This window comes from Colius striatus, chromosome 10 (assembly GCF_028858725.1).
Source record: "Colius striatus isolate bColStr4 chromosome 10, bColStr4.1.hap1, whole genome shotgun sequence".
Classification (NCBI taxonomy): Eukaryota; Metazoa; Chordata; class Aves; order Coliiformes; family Coliidae; genus Colius; species Colius striatus.
The window spans coordinates 9,082,301-9,104,231 of record NC_084768.1 but is presented as its reverse complement, the minus strand read 5'-3'; the positions used below and the strand labels follow the sequence as shown (position 1 = coordinate 9,104,231).

General features: G+C 62.1%; 1 protein-coding gene across 1 annotated transcript; it reads right to left on the bottom strand.

The window, feature by feature from the left end:
* Nucleotides 1–846: 846 nt before the first annotated feature.
* Nucleotides 847–16,368, bottom strand: CRIP2 (cysteine rich protein 2). Its single transcript, XM_062004094.1, has 8 exons — nt 16,240–16,368; nt 6,023–6,117; nt 4,064–4,121; nt 3,073–3,213; nt 2,884–2,952; nt 2,429–2,523; nt 2,162–2,219; nt 847–2,012 (listed from the first exon to the last, which is right to left on the bottom strand). Exons 1-8 carry the CDS (start codon nt 16,280–16,282, stop codon nt 1,945–1,947), a joined length of 627 nt encoding a protein of 208 aa, XP_061860078.1. The 5' UTR covers nt 16,283–16,368; the 3' UTR covers nt 847–1,944.
* Nucleotides 16,369–21,931: the final 5,563 nt, after the last annotated feature.

The window sequence follows — 21,931 nt, the reverse complement described above, 5'->3', positions numbered from 1 at the left end:
TGGGTGCCTGGGAACAGGCTGTGTGCTGCCGGGGGATGCCAGAGGTGTGATGTGCCTGCTGCATCCCGGGCTGTGCCCAGGCAAGGAGCACCCACCACCCCTCTCCTGCACTGTGACAGAGCAGCTCCAGGGCTGAGGCTGCTACAAGGATGCAGATATTGCAGGGGGCACCAGGTCCCCGTTTTCCCCAGCAAGAACCTGCCAGAAGGGTTGAGGTGCAGCAGTGGTTCCCAGGGCCACTGTTTGCCTTGGCAGCCCCAGCCCCTGTGCCTTGCTTTCCAGACACCGAGCTCCTAGGGGGAATAGCTGGATGTCTAAAACCAGGCCTGGCAGTGGGGCTAGTATGCAGCCAGGGATGTGGCAGCTCCCAGGGGTTGAGAGGGGCTGAGCCACGTGCTCATGCTGAATTCCTGCGCTGCTGGGTTTTCCCCTCCCAGCCCAGCTCTGGCACTGCACTCTCTCAGCAAGCCCAGGTTTGGGGAAACAGCATTACCTGCTGTGTAACACCCCTCTGTTAGTTTTCCACTCTGCAAAGCTGGAAAGGATTTCATCCCATCCCATTTCATCCCTCCCATTTCATCCCAGCTGCAGGGCCACTACAGCCTCCTCCAAGCCCCTGCTGCTCTCAGCCCAGGAGCACAGGAGCACAGCTCTCAGCCTGCACTCTCTGCCCAGGAGTACAGGAGCACTGCTGCTCTCAGCCCAGGGGCAGGAGCACAGCAGCTGGGGCAGGAGCAGAGCAGCTGAGGCACAAGCACAGCAGCTGGGGCAAGACCATCCCTGGAGGGATGCTGCATGGCACACACAACTTCCCCTACCTCTGCACAGAGCTGGGTCACACAGAGCATCTCTCAAAACCTTTATTGTCAGTAAATAACAAAAGTCATCCCCACAGCAGTGCAGGGGGCCTGGAGAGAGCAGAGTGCTGGCACCCCAGGGCTCAACTGTCCTGAGGAGTCCCAGGCACCAGCCCCCGCCAGCCTCCTGGGCAGCAGCAGGGCTGGGGGTGCACAGGGGAAGAGGAGTGAGACTGAGGGGCACGTGTCATTCTCCAAAAGCAAGGGACACATTTACAACTGCTTATAAATAAACACCAGGAAGGAGAAGCCTGTGGGTGTGGGAAGCAGGTGGGCATCCTGCTGCCCAGCCGCCAGCCCAATGCGCTCTGCCCAGCCCAGCCCCCTGGGGCTGTGCCCACTGGCTGCCCCCCAGCATGGGCTCTGCAAGGGGGTGCAGGGGGGTGGCACCAACCCAAACCAGCTGGCAGAGCGGGTTGGGCACCTGCCCCGGGGCATGTACAGGGGGTGGCAAGGATGGGGATGTGGGGAGGTGCCCAACACTGCAACCCCAAAGGCAACTGGGGTAGGCTGTGGGGCCTGGGGAGAATGAGAGTCAGGGAACAGAGCCTGGGAAGGGTCAGGAGAAGGGCAGTGCTGCTACACGGGCCAGAGCCCTTGGGGTCTTACATGTACCCCAGCAGCTGGTGAGGAACAGGGCTGGGCATTGACTACCAGCCACTGTCTCCAAGTGCCACAGGCTGCCTGCCTGGCTCCATCACCCTCGGTGTGGGGGGCAGCAGGGAGTTCCCTCCCATGGTGGGGCTTCTGCCAGCACCTTCCCCTGCTCTCAGCCCCTCAGGTGCCACCCGCTGTCCCCTGCACACAGTGACATCCCCACACCTGTCCTGCTGCCTCCTGCTCTTGTGGGAGGGCTGGGGAGGGCAGAGCGCATTGGGAACCACCAGAAACACCTTCTACCTTTGCCTTTAAACACTGAAGCTTATATTAAAGACTATGATATATAACCCGGAGGGCAGGGCCATCCTGCCCAGAGTAGAGACAGCAGAGAGAGCACAGCTCCGTGGCCAGCCTGGCAAGGGTCTGCTCTGGCTGTGAGCAGGTTAGTATGGGGCACAGAGCAGGTGGACGGGCAGGGGGCTGCCATCTAGGGCTGGTTCTTTGCCTCGGGGTCTTTGTCGTAGATGTAGCTTCCCACAGCTCCGGTGTTGACACCTGCATGGAAGGAGATGCAGGACAGTGAGGACCAGGGTGGGAAGGTGACACGCTCCAGGGAGATGTCCCCTCTGAGCAGCAGTGTGAGCATGGAGAGTGGCAGCCCAGGCAGGCTGCATGCCCACCCCTCAACCCCCCCAGGCACTCACCCTTTGGCCCGAAGAGGATGCCATAGCAGGGCTTGTGGCAGTAGGGCTGTCCATCGTGCTGTGTGGGGCAGAGACAGGTGTCACCCAGGGTAGACGACTGGGGAAAAAACAGTGCCCAGCACACACCCCTGGCTGGGCTCTGCTCATCCCCTGCACACGCTCACCTCCCAGCACCCCGAGCCCTCCCCTGGCTGCGGGAGCTGCCTCTACCAGCCCAGCTCTGCCCTGCATCCCCCCCATGGCTGCTGCCCACTGGGACATCCTCACCTCAGCATGGCCCCCCGGGGTCAGGGTCTTGCTGCAGCGCTCGCAGCGGAGGCAGGGCCGGTGCCAGTCCTTCCCCAGGGAAGTCACCTTCTCGGCTGCAGAGGGACAAGGAGAGAGGGTCACAAGCATGTGTTGGGGAGCACATCCCAGGGAGACATCACCTCTGCATACACAGTCCCGAGACAGCCCTTCACCCCACAGTCCTCTGCCCCACACCTCTCCCAGCCCAGCACAGAGCATGGCCCGGGACAGCCATGAAGCCCACACCACCCACCCAGCGGCTCCTCCAAGAAAACTCATCCCTGCAGGCTCCTTGGCACATCCCTCTGTGGCCCTAACCCCATCCCTGAGCCAAGCCCTGCTCCCAGCCCCTCTGCACGCCCCAGAGTCCCTGTGCCCAGCCCCGTGGGGCCGTGCCAGCCCGGGGCACGCAGCCGCGGCCGCTCTGCACTTACCAAAGTAGACTCTCTTGCCGCAGCGTGGGCACATGTTGGGCTCCCCGGTGAAGGTGGTGACGCTGGAGGCTGGAAGGACAGAGGGTGTGGGATGAGGGAGACACCTCGGCCAGGGTGAGGATCCCCCACACACACCCTGTGCCCCACGCCACGGCCATAGGGCCAGACCCGCCCTGCCCTGCCCCTCACCTTTGCTGGGCCCCTTGGGAGGAGCAGCGTTCACCTTCCTCTCCTCCACCTTCACGGGGTGCTCGATGGGCCCTGGAGCAGTCTGCCCCTCGATCTGCGGCTTCTCATAGATGTAGGACCCAGCCCCGCCAATGTTCACCCCTGCAGTGGGGCAGAGACAGGCTGCAGTGCTCTGGGAGCACTCCAAGCCTCCATCCTCCCCCCAGCCCCCTGTCCCACCCCCCTCAGCCCCACTGAGCCACAGGGTCCCTGCAGTCACCGCTGCGCCTCAGCCCTGCTTTGCTTTCTGCCGAGCCAGGCTCTCTCCAGCCACGGCTAGGATAGGAGAGCAACTCCACCTTCTGTTGGAATGGGAATTAGGTTTGTAAATATTGAAAAGAAAGACAGCTGTCAGGATAGAGCCCTCCCTCCAGCAGCTTTCCTCTGCCTCTGCACAAGGGGACAGAGCCCTCCCTCCAGCAGCTTTCCTCTGCCTCTGCACAAGGGGACAGAGCCCTCCCTCCAGCAGCTTTCCTCTCCCTGCACAAGGGGACAGAGCCCTCCCCCTGCACAACGGGACAGAGCCCTCCCTCCAGCAGCTTTCCTCCCCCTGCACAACGGGACAGAGCCCTCCCTCCAGCAGCTTTCCTCCCCCTGCACAAGGGGACAGAGCCCTCCCTCCAGCAGCTTCCCACTCCCCCTGCACAAGGGGACAGAGCCCTCCCTCCAGCAGCTTTCCTCTGCCTCTGCACAACGGGACAGAGCCCTCCCTCCAGCAGCTTTCCACTCCCCCTGCACAAGGGGACAGAGCCCTCCCTCCAGCAGCTTTCTCCCCCTCTTGCACAAGGGGACAGCAGGGCTGGGACTGCAAACTGCTGGTTTGATGCTCAGCATGTGCTGGTCTGGCTCCCACGGTAGAGTTTTAGGTCCACAAGCGGGGATGGGGTGGAACCTGGTGTCTCATGCAGCCCTGGGCACAGCCACACAGGCATGGGGGGGAACACAGACATACCTTTGGGGCCGAACAGCGTGGCATAGCAGGGCTTGTGGCAGAAGGGCTTCCCATCGTGCTGGGGAGAGACGGGAGTGTTAGGATGCTGAGCAATGAGCACAGTTCCCTCAGGATCCCTTCCATCCCCACCAACGTTCAGAGACCACCATGGCCACGTGCCAACACCCCAATGTGCCAGTGACAGCCCTACTTGACCTGACCATGCCAGGGTTTCACCCGCATGAGCCCCTCTGACTGTTCAGCTCTTCAGCAGAGGCACCTCCAGGCCCCAGCCTGGCAGCGTGACACTGGCACCCTGTTAAGGCACCACTTTGCCCATTGAGTACCCCATGTCAGGCTGTTATTAGGCACACAGAGCCCCATGGCTTCTGCTCAGCTTTGTCTCCCTCCTCACCTCAGCCTGAGATGAGAGGCCAGGTGTGGGTGCTGGTCCCAGCCTGATGCTACCAGCCCCACTATCGGCCCTGCCATCGGCCCAAGGCACCCAGCAGGTGATAAGCCCCAGAGCTCCCCACAACTGTTTCGCAGGTGCCAGTGTGAACAGAGTCCAACAGAAAACAAAGAGTGTTTGTGGCTGGGGCAGGGGGGCAGTGGGGCTGCCACACACCCCAACCAGCTTGGGAAGCCCACTGGGACTCTGTCCTCTGGAGCATCTCTCTGATGAGAAAAGGCTGTGGGACCTGGGGCTGTTCAGCCTGGAGAAGAGAAGGCTGAGGGGGGACCTCATCAACACTTATCAGTACCCAAAGGGTGGGTGTCAGGAGGATTGGGCAGCACTTTTTTCCATAATGCTCACTGACAAGACAAGGGGTAATGGACACAAGTTGTAACAAAAAGTTCTACTGGAACACAGGAGAAATTTGTTTGGTGTTGAGGTGAGGGAGCCCTGGCACAGGCTGCCCAGGGAGGGTGTGGACACTCCTTGGGAGGTTTCCAAACCCTCCTGGACACATTCCTGTGCCCCCTGATTAAGGGGAACCTGCTTTAGCAGGAGGGTGGGCCGGATGATCTCTGGAGGTCTCTTCCAACCCCCAGCACTCTGTGATTCTATGATTCATCCTTAGGCATGAACCCACCCATTGCCTGCCTGGCTCCATTCAGCATCTCAGTCCTGCCTCACACCCTGCACTGCTGCCCTCCATCCCCTCTGCTGCAAGGCCATGACATGTTGCCCCAAACAGGCAGGGCAGCCAGTGAGCAGAAATTAGGTCCCTTCCCTCGCCTCCCTGAGCAGTGGCAAGGCTGGGGGAGCGAGCAGGCAGCTGTCTGGCAGCTGCAAAACATGGCAAGGCATAAATATCAGTGTGCTTGCAGCGTTACCATGCCGGAGGGGAGGGTAAACATTTAGCTGGTCTCCCCTCGATACCCTTCCAACGAGGCTGGACACACTGGCTTGAAAGGAGGGAGGAAAAGCAGGGAAGGGCCAAATCCTGCTGCTGGCTCAGTCGGTGGGGGCTTGGCTGCCAGCCCCCACAGGAGCAGAATCCAGCCTTATATGGAGAAGTGAACAAATCCCCCAGGCTTAACCCAGCCCAAAGCACAGATCCACCAGTATGGCCCCGGCCCCACTCCCACCATGGGCTGGTGGTAACTGGAACAGCCCTCCCTGCCACCAGCACGGCTGTCCCTGCCACCCCTCCACCCTGCTCCCCACCTGTGCTGCAGGCTAAAACCCTGCTAAAGAGCTGGTGACACTCTGGCATGACAGGCACTGTGCAAAGCCCATCCCGCCGGGCCCCAACTGGGGCAGCCACAAGGAAAACACAGTTGCTCCCAGGCCCCAGCACCTGCCACCCCCAGCATGGCACCAGAGCTCCTGAGCACCACAGGTCAACAGCAGCAGCTGCATTTGAAGCCACTGTGTGCACTCCTGGGCCTGCATGCTGCATGGACAGCCCATCCACCTGGCATCAGGTACCACAGACCCCCCCTTAGCCCACCCACCCCAGCAGCTCTTACCTCAGCATGCCCGCCTGGGGTAAGGGTCTTGTTGCAGCGCTCACACTTCAGACAGAACTTGTGCCAGTCCTTGCCCAAGGAGGACACCTTCTCAGCTGTGGGGAACATGAGAGAGGGGTGAGCCACTGCCCAGCACCTGCTAAAGCTCCAGTGACGCCAGGCTGCAGGCACTGTGGGGCTGCGGGCACTGTGGGGCTGTGGGCACTGTGGGGCTGCGGGCACCGTGGGGCTGTGGGTACCATGGGGCTGCAAGCACTCTGGGGCTGTGGGCACTGTGGGACTGTGGGCACCATGGGGCTGTGGGCATCATGGGGCTGAGGGCACCATGGGGCTGCACGTACTGTGGGGCTGCAGGCACTGTGGGCACCATGGGGCTGTGGGTACCTGGGGCTGTGGGCATCATGGGGCTGTGGGCACTGTGGGGCTGTAGGCACCATGGGGCTGCACGTACTGTGGGGCTGCACGTACTGTGGGGCTGCAGGCACTGTGGGCACCATGGGGCTGTGGGTACCTGGGGCTGTGGGCACCATGGGGCTGTGGGTACCTGGGGCTGTGGGCATCATGGGGCTGCAGGCACTGTGGGGCTGCGGGCACTGTGGGGCTGCTTGTCAGGGAACTGCTGCAGTGATCGCTCTGCTGCAGCTCACAGGCTCCTCAGGGCCACCCAGGCCCTGGGCACGGGTCCCTGGGGCCATTCATGCCACGGGCATGGGCCCCCCAAGCCTCGCCCTCCTCAGCCCTCATGCAGACGCCCTTTCCCACGCACCAGCCCCGCAACGGTAGCGTTTTCCTTCCTACTCCTCACGTCTATTTTTATCCGCCACGTTACCCAGCCTGACCCTGCTGCCATTCAAATATTTGGCGTTACCATGCCCACCCCACCCGTTTAGTCACGCCGTGCCTCCCCCACGCACAGCCCTGCCAGCCTCAGCCGCCGTGCCAGCCCCCGTGCTGCTGCCAGCACGCCCGCCCGCCTCCAGCCCGCACGTCAGGGGGACAGACAGCCTCTCATCTCACCAAGGATGGCCGTTGAGCCCTGGGAAACAGCCCTGTGCCGCTGCTGCTGCCTTGCCCCCAGCCTGGGAGCGGGTGTGAGGTGCAGAGGGGTAGGCCGGCGCCATGCCGCCACTGCCTCCCAGTGCCACGAGCCGGCAGAGCAACTCGCCGCTGCCACCAAAAACAGCTTCAACGCATCAACGAGGAAGATGCTTTGAGACCGGCACCCTCTCCGGCTGTACATCTCCGGGAGCAGCCCAGGCTGCCAGTCCTTGTCCTGCATGCCCAGCTCCGTGCCGGCCCCGCTCCCTCGCGGCTCCTGCGGGGCCGGCTGCTGCCCTGTGCCCCCCGTTGACTCCTGTTTGCCCTCCCTCTCCCCTTCACGTGTGCAAAGACAGCTGGAAAACAGCATGATCCCATTAAAGCAACTGTAAAATTAAATCAGAAGAATCAAATAAAATATTTAACAAGCAAATAAAAGTGCGACTGGCGCCCGCCCCCACTCTACGAGACCTCCTCCGTGACAGCCACTTCCCCAGCCCTTTTCCCAACCTGAGCACCTCAGCAAATGTCACCTGTCTGCATCAAGTTGAGACCTTAAGGGTCAACAGCTCCCTGAGGGCAGGTCCTGGCTTCCAGAACCACCCTCCTCCCAAGGCAAACAGTTGCGTCCGGGGCACACCACAGGGCCAAGATAAACTGCAACAACTGCCGCCCAAAACATCAGCCCTGGTGCAATCGTGGTGGCTGGGGGCAGAGAGCAGCAGGAAGGGGCAGGGCTGGGGCTATCACAACGGGGAGAGCCCTCAGACATCCCCAAGCATGTGAAGGATGGGCTTGGGGGGACCAGCATCAGCTGGAAGTGGCTCCAAAGTGACATCCTGGTGATGTCCCACACATGTCTGGGCTGTGGGACCAAATGGGAGGCAGGAGCATGGTGGGGAGAGGGGTGAGAGGATGCTCTGCCACAGCCCCAGGGCTGCCAGGACAAAGACTTGCTGGCCCCCAAGCGCAGGGGTCATGATCACTCATGCTTCCCCAGCCCTCACAGCAGGCAACACACAGGGAAGAGGCCAGGTCCAGATCCTGCGCTCCCCAAGAGCGAGGGGGACACACAGGTCCTGCTGCCTCAGGGCTGTGGCAGGAGCCTTGCCTCCTCCAGCCCTCCCTGACAGGAACGGTGCCTCCCCGAGGTGACCCAGCAGGGAAATGGAGCGTGATGGGCTGGAAGCCGAGCCGGGGACTCGGGGCCAAAGAGCCCTGGGCTTTGTCAGAGCGGATGCACAGCCAGGCCCGGCCAGGCTGCGCTTCAGCTGCGTTTCCCCCGGCTCCCCCAGCCCAGCCCTGGCCACAAAGCAAGGAGGAAACTCCCGGCGGATGTTTTCCAGAGGCCATTGCAATTACAGCCAGCCACAGCCCACACCAGCTCCTTCCTGCCCCTGTGAGATGAGATGCCTCCACAATGTGTTCCCCCCCCCTCCCCCGGTTCAGTAACATTTCAAGCAGCTGTAAATCTCTGCTGCTCTCTGATGAAAGCAACCCTGGCTCATCTAGAGCAAGGGGAATCTCGCCAGCACCCACAGGCCCTGGCAGGGGATGAGGCAGGAGGTGGCCCACAGCCCTGTCCTGCTCCTGGGCATGGGGACAGCCCAGGAACCACGGGGAATGAGACACAGAGGCATCCTCTGGCTGCAAACAGGGTCATGGCCAGGGCCAGGACAGCTTTCCAGGCTGCATTGTTTGGGCCGAGCAGAGGAAGCAGCTTGGAGCCACCCCAGCCCATTTCCAGGGCAGCGGCATCCCGCCCGTGTCTGTGATGCTCCATAAATCACTGCAGAAAAAGCACCAGCGCCCAGACTTCCTGTCACCTGGACACATCTGCTCCAGCACTGCACCAGCTCCAGGGGTGAAATCTCTGTTCATGTCCTCCCAGAACCCTGGACAGCTGCTGGTGGGGTGCATCCTGACTCTGGGGGTGCATTCCACCCTTACAGAATCACAGAAGCATTTTAGTTGGAAAAAACCTTTAAGATCTTTGAGTCCAAGCCCTCCCCTCTCACCCTGCCAAGCCCATCACTAACCCATGGCCCTCTGCACCTCAGCTTTGCAATATCTCCAGGGCTGGGGACTCCCCCAGTTCCCAGGACAGCCTCTCAGGGAAAAAGTTCTCCAATTGAAATCTCCCCTGGGGCAACCTGAGGCTATTCTCTCTTGTCCTATCGCTCCTTACTTGGAAGAAGAGACTGACCCCCACCTCACTGCATTCTCCTGCCAGGTAGTTGCAGAGAGTGACCATGTCTCCCTCCAGCCTCCTCCAGGCTGAACACCTCCAGCTCCCTCAGCCACTCCCCATCAGACTCGTGCTCCAGCCCCTTCCCCAGCTTCATCAGTCAGCACTGAAGAGCAGAGCCCAGACCCCATCCAGCTCTGTGCAGGACACAGGGGATGGCACAGAGCTCAGGCACAAGTCCCCTTGGCCAGACATGTCAGAGACAGGCCAGGGAGGGACAGGCCGGTGCCCACATCCTTCTGGCATGGCACAGAGCACATGCGCGTCCTGCCCTGCCCGCTGCATCCTGCACCCACACCCTCAGCCCGTGTCATGATGCTCCCCTCAAGTCCACCAAAGGCAAACCAGCCCTGCAGCAGCCCCAGCTGGGTACTCAGGGGCAGGGATTTGGGCTCTGCCAAACGTGTGACTTGAGGTCTACCCACCCTGGGTTACCTGCCTCGCCGTGCGTGGGCACTGGGTGCCCGTCAGTAATCTCTCCCCCCAGGGAAACGCCCCCACAGGAGGCATGGCTGGGTACACACAGCCAGCTGCAGCATGGAGTCACCGTGCAGGGAGTGCAGCCCATACCAACAAGGGATATCACCAGAGATGAGGGAAATCAGAGGCCAGGAAGCAGAGAGAGCCCAGGAGAGCTGCTGAGGCAGCCTGTTCCCCAGGGCTCTGCAGCAGCCTCACCCCAGAGACAACACAGCTCATCCCTTAATTACCTGCCATGTCTGGGCAAGGTGGCTGCCGTGGGTGGGCACAGCTTTTTGGGGTGGGAAGGGAGAATCTCTCCTCCCAGCCTCAGCGCCAGGGGCAGCACCAAGCTGGCTCTGGTCCTTTGCACAGGTATTTCCACAGCCTGACGTCAGCATTGCTTCCAGCCCCAGGCTCAATCAGAGAAAGCCAGCGCAGATTCAGCCGCGTCTGTGCAAAGGGCTGGGCTGTGCCCCAGCCATCCCACCGCAGCCCTGGGAGGACACCAGGATGGGTTAGCAGAGCCCTGTCTGGCCAGAAAGATGCCAAATCCCCATAGGAAGCCAGCAGTGGGCATCCTTGGAGGAGAGGGATGCTGTCAGACCATGCCTGGAGCAGAGGGATGCTGTGAGACGGATGCTGTCAGACCATCCCTGGAGGAGAGGGATGCTGTGAGAGGGATGCTGTCAGACCATCCCTGGAGGAGAGGGATGCTGTCAGACCGACCACAGGTGCACTTCAAAGCAGAGGCAGGCACAAAAGAAGGAATATGAGAGATGAGCACAGGGAAAGGAGTCTTGAATATGTCTGCAAACAAAGCCAGGAGCCAGGCAGCAGACAGCTGGGCCCCTCCCCAGCCCCTCACAGCAGGGCCAGGAGATGGCAGAGCAACAGCTTGAGGATTTCCTCCCATGCCATGTCGGGCTGTGGTGCCCCATCAGTGCCCTGGGAGGGGTCTGTGCTCACATCCCCCACACTGTCCCCTCCTGCCTTCCTCAGGCAGAGCCAGGCAGCTCCTCCCTGCTGCCTGTCACACAGCCGTTGCCAGTGGCTATGCTGTGCTGTGATTCTGGGGCCATATATATATATATTTATCTCTCCCACAGCAAGGCTCCATTGCTGGGCTCCCTCCAAGTGTGCAACAAAACCAGCTCAGTATGGCATTGCTGGGGAGCACAGCCTGGAGAGGAGTGAGGAATACTCCAGGCAGGGGCTCCGACTTCCCCGGCCTCGCTTCCAGCCCAGATCTTCTCCAGTATCCCATGTAGCTGAGCCCCTGCGCCATGAGTGAGGGTTGTTTGATTTCCAGCGCTACATGGCTCGTGTCCATCCTGTCCTTTGACAAAACCTCACCTACTGCAGGCACTTTCCTGGCCAGCAGCCTTCCACCTCCTGCTCTGGTTCATGGGGCCAGGGCAGCCTCCAGTGAGTCTCTCCCTTTTGCCCAGGGCTGCTGTACTTCATCAAGCAGCATCCACAGCACACGCACCTTCAAGGTCTTTTCCAACCAAAATGATTCTGTGGCTCTGTGCATCCCTCTGGCTCAGAGGCCAAGCAGCCAGACTCTGGCTGTGCAGCAGAGGAGCGGCAGTTTCTTGCCAAGCACTGGGTTCAGTCAGCTGCTGTCTTGCTGCAGTGCAGACCCAAATGTGAGGTGCTGCAGGCAGGATGCCCAGCCAGCAGCAGGAATCCAGGCAGCCTGCAGCCTCCCCTCACCCTGCGGCACGGTGAGGGGCAGAGTGGCACAGGCAGGCACACGGGCAAAACCCTGCCCTGGGTAACTGCTGGTCAGAGCACGGTGTTCCTCCTGTGCACTGAGATACCATCTCTGGCTGGCACTGCCGAGAGGATGAGACAGTTTTCTGGCCTGTGTCGGCGAGAGCAGGACTTGGAGACAATGCTGGGGCAGCCAAGCCTGTCTAAGTGCCTCTCCAGCCTCACAGCTCGTCACCTCCCTACCCTGCCAGCTCCCTGCAGCCATGAGGCACAACCAGCTCCAAGTAGGATTTGGTCCAGGGCTCTGTGGGCAACACAATGTGAGCAGGGATGGCTATGGGAGAGGATGCTCTCTGGGAACCGCAGCACCGGTGCTCCCCACTGGCAAGGGCATGGCAGGCTGGTGTGAGAGCTCTCCCCACCCACATGCCAGGACCTGTCCCCCACCATCACCTCCCTGATTGCTTCAGGGAGCCCATTGGCAGGAGTGATGGGCATCACCAGGGCACACGCTCCACGCTCCCTGTTTAATTGCAACACTGCAGTGACAGTTTCCATTGCCTCTCCCTGGGGTGTTCCTGCTCTGCCTTTCCTTGCCCTTCCTTTCTAGCCCCATCACCTCACTTCTCCCCATCCCTGTGCTTCTGCCAGGCCCAAGAAGAAGGATAAAAACACAAGAAGCTCTGCCTGAGATCTGCCTGGGACTCCAGCCGTGGGTGCAGAGCTCCACAAACCAGGTACCAAACAGTTGCTCAGGACCAGCTGTGCTTGGATAGAACTGCCTGGCAGCCCCAAAGCCCTCCAGCACCTGCTGCGGCTGAGCCCCAGCTCCCTGCAAGGGAGCCCCCTGCCCACAGACACACACACAGACACCAGCATGGCACTGGAGCCCCGGCAGCTCCAGCCAAACCTGCACCTCACATGGAACAAAGGGGCCCAGACCTCACACCCTCCTAGCCTGCCCTCCCACACATCATTTCCTACAGCTCGAGCTGTTTTCCTGAGGGAAAAGCTCATGCTGATCAGCCCATCCTTCAGCTTCACACAGAGGCATTGCTCCCTGGCCAGGCCCTGAGGCGGGGCATCCTTAGTTACCCCTCTGCAAGGTCCACGTGTGCCCTGAGACATGGGAGCAGGTAGCCACGCCAGGAGCCCAGCCAGCCTCCGTGCTGGCAAGCCAGGGGCCCTACCTAGCTGACATGCCAACTACTGTGCTTGAAGAGCCGCTTCCTCTGCGGGGGCCCTCCTGCCCATTCTGCCTGGAGGCTGGCAGGCCACCCTCTCCCAGGAGCCAGTGCCCAGTGCCAAGGACAGCGGTTACTCATTAATCGCACAGCGGCTTCTGCAGCTTCAATTTTGGCAGGGCTGACCTGGTGCTGTGGAGCACCCCGCTGCACCTACTGCATCCCACTGCACCCTACACCTCACTGCATCCCTGCTGCACCCTGCACCTCACTGTACCCCCTCCTCCAGCACACTTGGGACATCAGAGGGCTTGGGCATCTGCTGCACACCCCTCTGAGCACACCAGCCTCGGACCCTCCGTGCTTCCCATCTGGATGTGTACACGTCCACGTCCTCATCTCCCCTCTGGCACCCTACTATTAAGATGCTTCACTGCTCTGGCTACAGACACAGCTGGGACAAGCTCTAGGACTCCTGTGTGACTCCCACATGATTTCAGGATGCCCCTTCTCAAATAACAAGCACAGCAGCCTCCTGCCAGCCCTCAGACACTCCAGCACGTGCAGAGAGCTCCCTGAAAGCTGCCTGCCAGCAGACCTCCCTGCACGTGTGCTTGCCACATCCCTGGAGCTTTCTCCTGCCTCGTGGATGGGATGGGAAAACAGGAAACCCCCCGTGGCTGTGATCCCCCGCAGCTCCCTGGGAAGGGAGGCCGGGAAGCAGAAAGGCTTGGCCAGGGCTCCGGGCGCCCTGCTAAACTCATTCAATGCTGGCGATGCAAAAGGGAGCTGGGCGAACGGGCGGCTCTCTGGCTTCGGGCAACTCTGGTCCCTTGGGCGCTTCCTGACAGAAGAGATAACCCAAAACCCAACCCAGCCCCAGCCCCAACCCGCAGCCACCTGCCAGCGTGGGATGGGAACCGGCCCCTGCCAGCCGCCGGCACCGCAGCTCCCCCAGTTAAACATTCACTTCATCCTTCCAGCCTCCCCGGAGCAGGAGCATTAGCCCCTGGAAACAATGTCACAGACCTCAGGCCTGCTGAAAGAGAAATAAAAACGGCCAGAAAACTATTTTTATATTTCCCTGTGCTTTTTCAAGGAAAAAAAGCTCATTCTGTAGCTCAGGAAACGCCCACATCCTCCTGACTGCGCAGGGAGGAGCCCGCTGGATTTTTCCAGGGAGCATGAAGCAACAGGCAGGCTGGAAATGAGTTTTCCATTGGCCACACAATCACAGAATCTTAAGGCTTGGAAGGGACCTCGAAAGATCTCCTAGTCCACCCCCGCTGCCAGAGCAGGACCCACCTAGAGCAGGTCCCCCAGGAACCCGTCCCCACGAGTGCCGGCGCTGGTTGGGGCAGGGAGCGGGACGCAGGGCTGTCGCTCACAGCCGAGCCACGGCTGCAATGCCAGGCATGCGAGCAGTGCTGCTGGCAGCGTTCATTCAGCAGAGGCGAGGAGAGCTCCCGAACAGAACAAGCAGGGCTTTATGAATCGGCTCCCTGCTCCAAACCCAGGCGCTGCCATCGCCTTCCCGCCCAAGCACGCGGCCCACGGGCTGGGAACCCCGGCAGCCATGTCCTGGAAAGGAGGCTCAGGGGTTGCATCCGCTCCCTAGGCACTGCATAAAGGGACGTGGGTTCATTCTGCTGCAGCCTGGGTGGTTCCTGAAGGAAAGGCTCAGGCTGCAGTGTGTCCTTGCTGATGCTTTATCTCGGCTCCGAGCACAGAGAAGTTTTGGGCTCCTGTTTTGAGTCACTGCCGATCTCTCTCTTAGGGGCAGAGGGGACTGCACAGTCCCTGCGGGAGGTGTGTGATGGGGGGTGCAGGTCAAGGTGTCCCCAGGGGGCAGGAACAGGGGAGCCAAGGAGCAGCAGAGTCCTGTACACAGACCACTATGCCTACCGACACTCACACAGTGAGAGAGAGCCAGCTCACAGCTGGGAGTACAGAAGTATTCCTCTCCCCAGACCACTTCCCCACAGCCCACATGTCCCCCAGCACATGGAGAGGGAGAAAGAGCGTGGGCACTGCTGAGGGTATAGCCTGGCCTCCTCCAGCAGCGAGCTGGGGTTCCCTGAGCCCGGCCCCAGCCTCCCCCACGCAGGGCAGGCTCAGCCCTGGAGTGAAAGGAGTGACTCTGACCCCGGGCCAGTGCCCAGCTGGCTGGACAGACATGCTATTTTCTGCTTAAAAAGGAAAAGATTCACACAAGGAAAGACATCCAAGGGGCCAAGCCCTTCCCACCCCCACACAAATAGGTTTATTTAGAGGAGGAAGACAGCAAATTCCTATTTCTCTGTGTTTACTTGGAGATGGCCGGAAAGGAATGAAAGCACCAATGCCTGAAACGCTCATGCACCGGCAGGACCCCTTTGTATTTCTCCACCAAATAAACACGCTGAGGCAGCAGGGGCTGGACCCTGGAGCAGCGGGGGGAGACAGGCAGGGAGTGGGCACGCAGGCAGTGTCAGGCCACCGTGCCCCGCGGCCGGCAGGTCCCAGGGAGGCAGCTCGGGCTGGGGTCCCGGGTCCATCCCCAGAGCCACCCTGAGCCTGCAGCTCAGCCCCTGGGATACCCGTCCCGAGGATGCCCATCCCGGGGCCAGGAGAGTCGGGTCGCTGCCCGAGGGGGTCCGGGCCGGGCACTACGGCGCAGGGGGGGCCGGGCAGGTTCCTCGGGAACGGCAGGGACGCAGGGGATCAGCCCTCGCTCCCACCTCCGCTCCCGGCGTTTTCCGCAGCCGGGGCGGCGGCGCTCAGCCGGGGATGCCCCGCGGGAGACACCCCAGCCCCGGTTCCCAGGGATCCTGCCCAGCCACAACCCCAAGAAGGGGCCCGGGAGACCTGCAGGGACTCGCTGCTTCCCAAACCCAGCCCGAGCATGCCGAGATGGACCTCCGAGCCCAGACGCTCCCTTTGAAACAGCCCCGTAGAAACCCCAAAGCCTTCATTAGCTCGCTCACCCCAGAGGAGCCCGGCACACCTGGAGCAAGGTTTGTAGGCAATGAGAACGAACTGGCCGGGAGGTGGTTTTGTTTGCACCTGCCACCGCCTGCTCCTCCAAAACAAGAGACCCTCTCTGTTCCTGGGAGCCCCCTGCCCCTCACCCCGTCTCTGTCAGAGGGGCTAAGCCCCCTACCCTCAAACCAAGGGGTACACGGGGACACGAGCTCCCCCGCCTCCCAGCACCAAACCGGGCTGCCGGCACACACCCCAGCCAGAGCTCCTCATCTCCTCAGCCCAGGGAGCGGGGGGGTGGCCACGGCCGCCCCTGGCCCCGCACCCGCCGTGCCCCCGCGCCAGGGCCAGCCGGCAGCACCCCCCGGCACAGCCCGGGGCTGGGCGGTGGGTCGGGGGCAGAGCGGAGGGGTCGCGGCCGCTGCCAGGGGACCCCGAAGGAGAAGCTTCTGTGTGTGGGTGCTGCGTGCGGCCGGCGTGGCGGGGAGCAGGGCATGAGCCGGGGCCGGGGGCACACCCGGGCGGCGGGAGGCAGAGGAGGACGCGGGGATGCGCCGGGGCCGGGGGAGGCAGGGCCGAGCCCCGGCTCGGGGAGGGGGTGCGCTCACCGAAGTACACGGTCTTGTCGCACTTGGGGCACTTGGATGCCATGTCGAGAGAGCGGAGAGGAGCTGCGCCGTGCCGAGCCGAGCCGCGCTGTGCCGGGCCGCGCCGTGTGCCCCGCTCCGCCCGGCGCCCGCCCCCTGCCCCGCCGCCGCCGCCGCCCGGGGGGGCCCGGGGCGGAGCTGCGGGGCGAGCGGCGGCGCGGGGGGACCGGCGCGGGCTCGTTCGGCTCGGTCCCGGGCCGGCAGGTGCAGGGGACACCGAGCCACACCTCCTCGGGCCCGTTCCCCGTCTCCCAAAGCCCGAGGGATGCAAGTGCCCACGAGAAAAGAAAAAGGCTGCGATTAAAGCAATGAAACGCGGGCTTTGACCAGCAACGCTCCTGCTCCCCTCCAGCGCCCGCCTGAGCAGCAGGGCTGCCCTGCCCGGCCCGGCCCCAGCCCAGCAACTCTGGGGCTGCCCGTGGGACCAGCAGGTCCCGTTGCCACCACCCCCAGCCCCAGAGCTTGAGCAAGAGCAAGCACAGGAGCTGCCTTTCCCCTTAGCCCTCTCTTAGGGACAACTAGGGATGCTCAGCACTCTGTCTTAGGGACAGCTAAGGGACACAGCCTCCTTCTTTAGCGACAGCTAGGGACACTTGGCCTTCTCTCTCAGGGTCAGGAACAGCCTGGGGGATGCTTTCAAGCCCCATGCGTGCACAGTTGAGCTGCCAAAATCAACGGCCTGTGCAGCCACAGAGGTGCGTGGCCATCGCTGTGGTCCTTTGGGGTGGCAGGTGGGTGTCTGAGGGAGCCCAGAGCCTGCATCCCGACAGCAGCCACCCTCAGAGCCCGGCGCAGGGCCCAGCGCTGGCAGCCACGGCCGTGCCGGGGCAGGTTTGGAGCGGGGTGGGGCGGAGGTGTAGGGCCGGTGGAGGGGGCGGCCGGCAGCCCCCGGCCCGGGAAGTGCCATGCCTGTGACGGGGATTCTTAGACACATTTTTTCCGGATGGGGTAACTGAGAAACCCAGATTAAGTAGCCAGGACAACAGGCCTGATACGGGAGACCTTGGCGGGGGGACGAGGGCGAGAGGCCCTGGGGGAGCAGAGATAGTGGCTATGGCAGGCGGATGAGGGGAGGGAGGAGCGAGGCACATCTCCCGGGGCCTTGCTGGCAGGGCACAGCCACGGCCCTGGGTGTGAGGTCGGCCTCAGGAGAGGGGAGAGGGGCTCGGGCATCTCCAGCCCCACTGCAGAGTGGACAGATGCCCTGGCATTGCCTCCACCAGCAACCCCAGCCCTCCCTGCCGTAACATTCCTCCGCTCCGGTGGCTCAGGCAGCCCTGCCCCAGCGCCCAGCAGCTCCCCCTGATCCCTGGCGCCATTTAACTCTGTTGCCATGGAAACGCTGATGTCGAAAATCCCTCGGGCTGCTGCCACCGCAGCACAGGGATGCTCAGGGATGCTCGGGGAGCCACAAAGCGCTGCCCAGGCAGGAGGGGCAGCTTTGTCCCCTCTGTCCCTCACCCTGAAGTGGGGTGCTGAGCCCCTACGCTGGGGAAAGCCTCTCACACCAGGATACGGCTGTACCCCACGCCATGGGGCTGCTGTGGGCAGAGGGCACGCAGGATGGGGGCTCAGGGGAGGCCAGTGGAACAGCAGGGCCCGTGGCCAGGCTGCTGCAGGGGCTGCACCCCCGGACCCTCGGCAGCCTCGGCCAGGGGCTGGTAAACAGGAAATCTGCTGCTCTGAAGCGGAGCCGTTGCATTATTCATCAGCCGGCAGCCGGCTCCCCTCGGCCGCCATTGTCATCTAATTCCTCCTTTCTGTGTTGGCAGCTGGCGGCTGCCAAGCGCCGGCCGGGAAGGGCTGGGGCAGTGACGGGCCCGCGGGCGCATGGGGCCGGGCAGGACAAGGATGGGACAGGATGAGGACGGTCCGCAGCGGGTTCCTCCATGGGCCGCTCGTCCCTGCGGGTCAGAAGGAGCCAGGCGTCCCCGTCACTCCGCGCCCAGCTGCTGTCACAACAATGTGGCCTTTGTGGCCGGCGAGGTCCCTGTGCAGGGGCAGGTGGCCGCGGTGCCCCTGGGACGCCCCGGCCCCACACAGCGCCGGGAGAGGCGGCTGAGCCCCGCAGGCCCCCGCCATGGAGCCAGCGCGGCCAGGCCCTGCCGGCAGCCACCCCGGCACCAGCAGCCAGGGCAAGGCACGAGCTGGGGATTTGTGGGGCTATTGAGTTCTGGGAGGCCAGCTGCCTCCACAGCCGCTCCTGCGGGTCCCTCTGCAGTACTCGCTGTGTGTGCTGCCCTAAAGCACCCCACGGCATCAGCTGGGTGCTAGCATGGCACCAGCAGCACTGTCCTTGCACCTGCAGCAGCTCCTCTCCCACCTCTGCATCTGTAGGAAATCTCAGCTGGTGTCTCAGCCCTGGGGGCTGGGGAGACAGGAGAAGGAGGAGGAGGAAGGCTGTACCCACCTGACAGCATGTGTGGGGCAGCCACAGGTGAGCCCTGGGCTCAGCCACGCTGCAGAACCAGCACCCAGCCAGACTCTCACCCACCAAGGACTTTTCACACCTAGAGCCTGGGGGGAATTAGGCCAAATCACCTAAAGGTGTGAATCCCTGCCCGCAAATGCGCTAAATCCCAAGCGGATATGCGGATATGCTCGTTCAGGAGCAAAGTGGCTTTAGCTGGTTGGGTCTTAATCTGGCGTGTCTTAGGCTTGGCATGCTCCCCACAGCAAGGGCAGGGCTGGCCCGGGGACACGGGGACAGCGGGCAGGTAACTGGAGTGGCACTGGCTGAGCAAGCAGGGATGGCACAGCTTCTCTGGGGCAGCATGGCTGGTGCCAGCTGTGGGAGCACACCCGTGGCACAGCCTGCTGCCAGGGATGCAGGAGCCTGCACTGGCACGGTGGCACACAGGGGATGCCCCTGACCCCGCTGTACCACGCTCCCAGACGGCTGCAGGCTGGGCACACGTCTGCCACTGCACCAAGGCTAGAAGGAGCCGTCTGGGACCAGCCTGGGGAGGCACTTTCAACAGATCATGCATTTTACACCAGAAATGGGGAGCTCCATCTTCACCTAAGGGCTGAGCTGGGGTTTTCCTGGCAGTGGGTGCCAAAGCCACCTGTGAATGCATCAAGATGTACCTCGGTGCAAAGCCCAGGGCCGTCCCTGCTGAGGTACCCATCTCTCCAGCCCTCACTCACGCCCCCAGCAGTGACCCATTTTCCTCTCATGGCAGCCGGCCCCATGCAGCCTCAGGCTTTCCTGAGCCGCTGTGGCCAGCTGACACCCCAGCTGAGCACACACCACAGTGCAGGGCACTGGCAGTTGATCTGCTCTGAGCTGGCCCTGACAGGCATTACCCACTTAGGGGCCGTGAGAGCAGGCTGGGGCTTTCCTCCACAGAGCACCTGGCAGTCCGGCATCCCCCTCCTTGATAACGTGGGGGTTTGTCACCCAGCCCCTTCCCACAGGGATGCTGCATGCAGTGGAGCAGGAGCCACGTCCCTGCAGAATCTCCCTTCTGAGCTAGGGCTGAGACTAAAGCAAACCAGACCCCAAAGCTAGTGCCAGCAGACCTGGCCATCCCCCAGGAAGCAGCAGCCACCCAAGGGGAGCTGCCAGATGTGGGGGGCTGCTGTGCTGACAGTGAGGGGCCGGCCCTGGCCCTGCAGCCCAGATCACTTCTTCTGGGAGCATTTGAAAGGTGCAAGACTGTTTGGGACCTCAGCCCAGGGCAGGTCAACCAGAGAGCTTTGCAAGGAGATTAAGAGAAGGAAAAGTAAGGAATAAATAAGGAATAACTGCCCCCAGGCTGCCTCTCCTTTGGCTCACCTCTCTCCCCCTCCCCATGCTGACTCCCCTCTGCTCTTTCTTCTTCCTTCAGATGCAAATACCACAAAAACTCACTGGCGGATGTTCATAGTGGGAGCTGGGGCTGGAGAGCCTTCCTCTGCTCCCCTCTGCTTGTGTGTCTCATTTGCTGGCGCCTACGATCAGCTGGATTTGTTACAGGGCAAGAAAAGCCTGGGTGGAGAAGAATAACCAGTAAGAAAGGTTAAGGAAAGATGCTGCTGCTGTCTGGGTTTGCCTGTGCGTGGCCCACAGCCCCTCCTGTGCACCCATGTGCCCAGTCCCCTCCATCCCTCACCTGAGGGTCACCACAAGGTGACACATTGGGAAAACAGTTTAATTTCATTTTTTCCTGGCTCTGGCCTTCCTCTGTCCTGAGGCTGAGCTGCATGGGAGGCTGAGTGGGGCAGCACCTGCAGGGGGAGAACCCTGCTGCCCAACACCAGGAGCCCCGTGGGAACGGAGAGGGGGACACAGCCCCCCCACCTCACTGCCACCCGGGACAAGCACACGGCTCAGAAAGGGGACCCTGGGGGCTTAGGAAACATTAGCAAGCAGATGGAGGCCCAGAAGAAGAGTGTGCTGAGGGCCTGGCAGGAGCTGGGGCTCATCAGGCAGCACATGCCACTGGCCATAGCTCGGCACGTCAGCGCCCGGCCCCGGCCCCTGCTATCAGCAGCTCTGACCATCCACTTGTCGCTTCTGTCCTTTAAAGGCATGGCAGTCCCTGCTGGTATCAGCCAGGGCAGATAGCACCCTCACGCCTGTGATAAGCAGACCTACACACATCCCACTTGTCCTTGCAAGCGGGAATGGATGTCCCCAGTGTCCCCATCCCCAGGGCCCACGGGCAGTGCCGCAGGTACGTGGTGTGGAGCACCTGAGCCTCCATGGAGCGGACACGGTGCCTCCACGAGATGGGCTGCAGGTGCCTGCAAAGCAGGGCTCTGACCCAAGGAAAAGCTGCAGAGCAGCTGCAGAGAGGCAAGGGCAGCTCTCAAGGCTGCAGCTAGGCGGGGAGGCCGCGTGCAGGGAGCCAGGCATGGGGACTGCTGCACCAGCAGCTCTCCCCTGGCCTTTCCTGGAGAAGGAAAGGGAAGGAAGGGGTGTCCCGAGGGACAGGTTGTGCTCAGAGCTGGGCTTTGGTGGCAAAGTTCAGCTCCTGGCCCTGTGAGGCACCACGGGCCGTTTGTCATTGAGCTCTCCCCAGCCCATGGCCCCTCCTGGACACTCTGTGGGCAGAGGTCAGGCTGGCCATGGCGCAACAAGGTCTGGCTGCCAGTTTTGGCTGTGCTCCATGTTCACAGCTCTCGGTGAGCTCCTGGGGGTAGAGACGGGGTTGGGCAGACATAACCCAGCACCTCATGGGTGCTGATAAATCCCTGTGGCTCCATCTTCTCCCTTGGCAGCACAAGGGGGGAAGAACCACTGCAGTGTGTTTGCCCCTGGTCTGCAGCAGGCAGCCCTGCATCTTGCATCTTGGCAGGATGCAGGGAAATGAGCGTGCACACACCCCCAGCCCTGCTCCACATCCGCACGCTCCCCTCCTGTCTGCCCTGCACAGGGGCAGCTGACTTGCTGGAAGCATCTGAAGGAGCAGACTTGGCTGAAAGGCTCCCTCAAAGAGCTGTAAATCTGCTGCCTGCGCCCCAAGGAGCAGAGGATCCAGGTGGAGAGTCCCCTTGCAGGCAGGAGGGGAGGAAGCTGCCTGCAGAAAGAGGCTGAATTTATGTTACTCAGACTCTCTCCAGGAATGTGGTGAATGAACTCTCACAGCCCAGGGCAGGAATTGAGTGTTTCAGCCTGACCTTCCTCCAGGCAGGAGAGGAGATGGGGACAAGCCCCCAGCCCCAT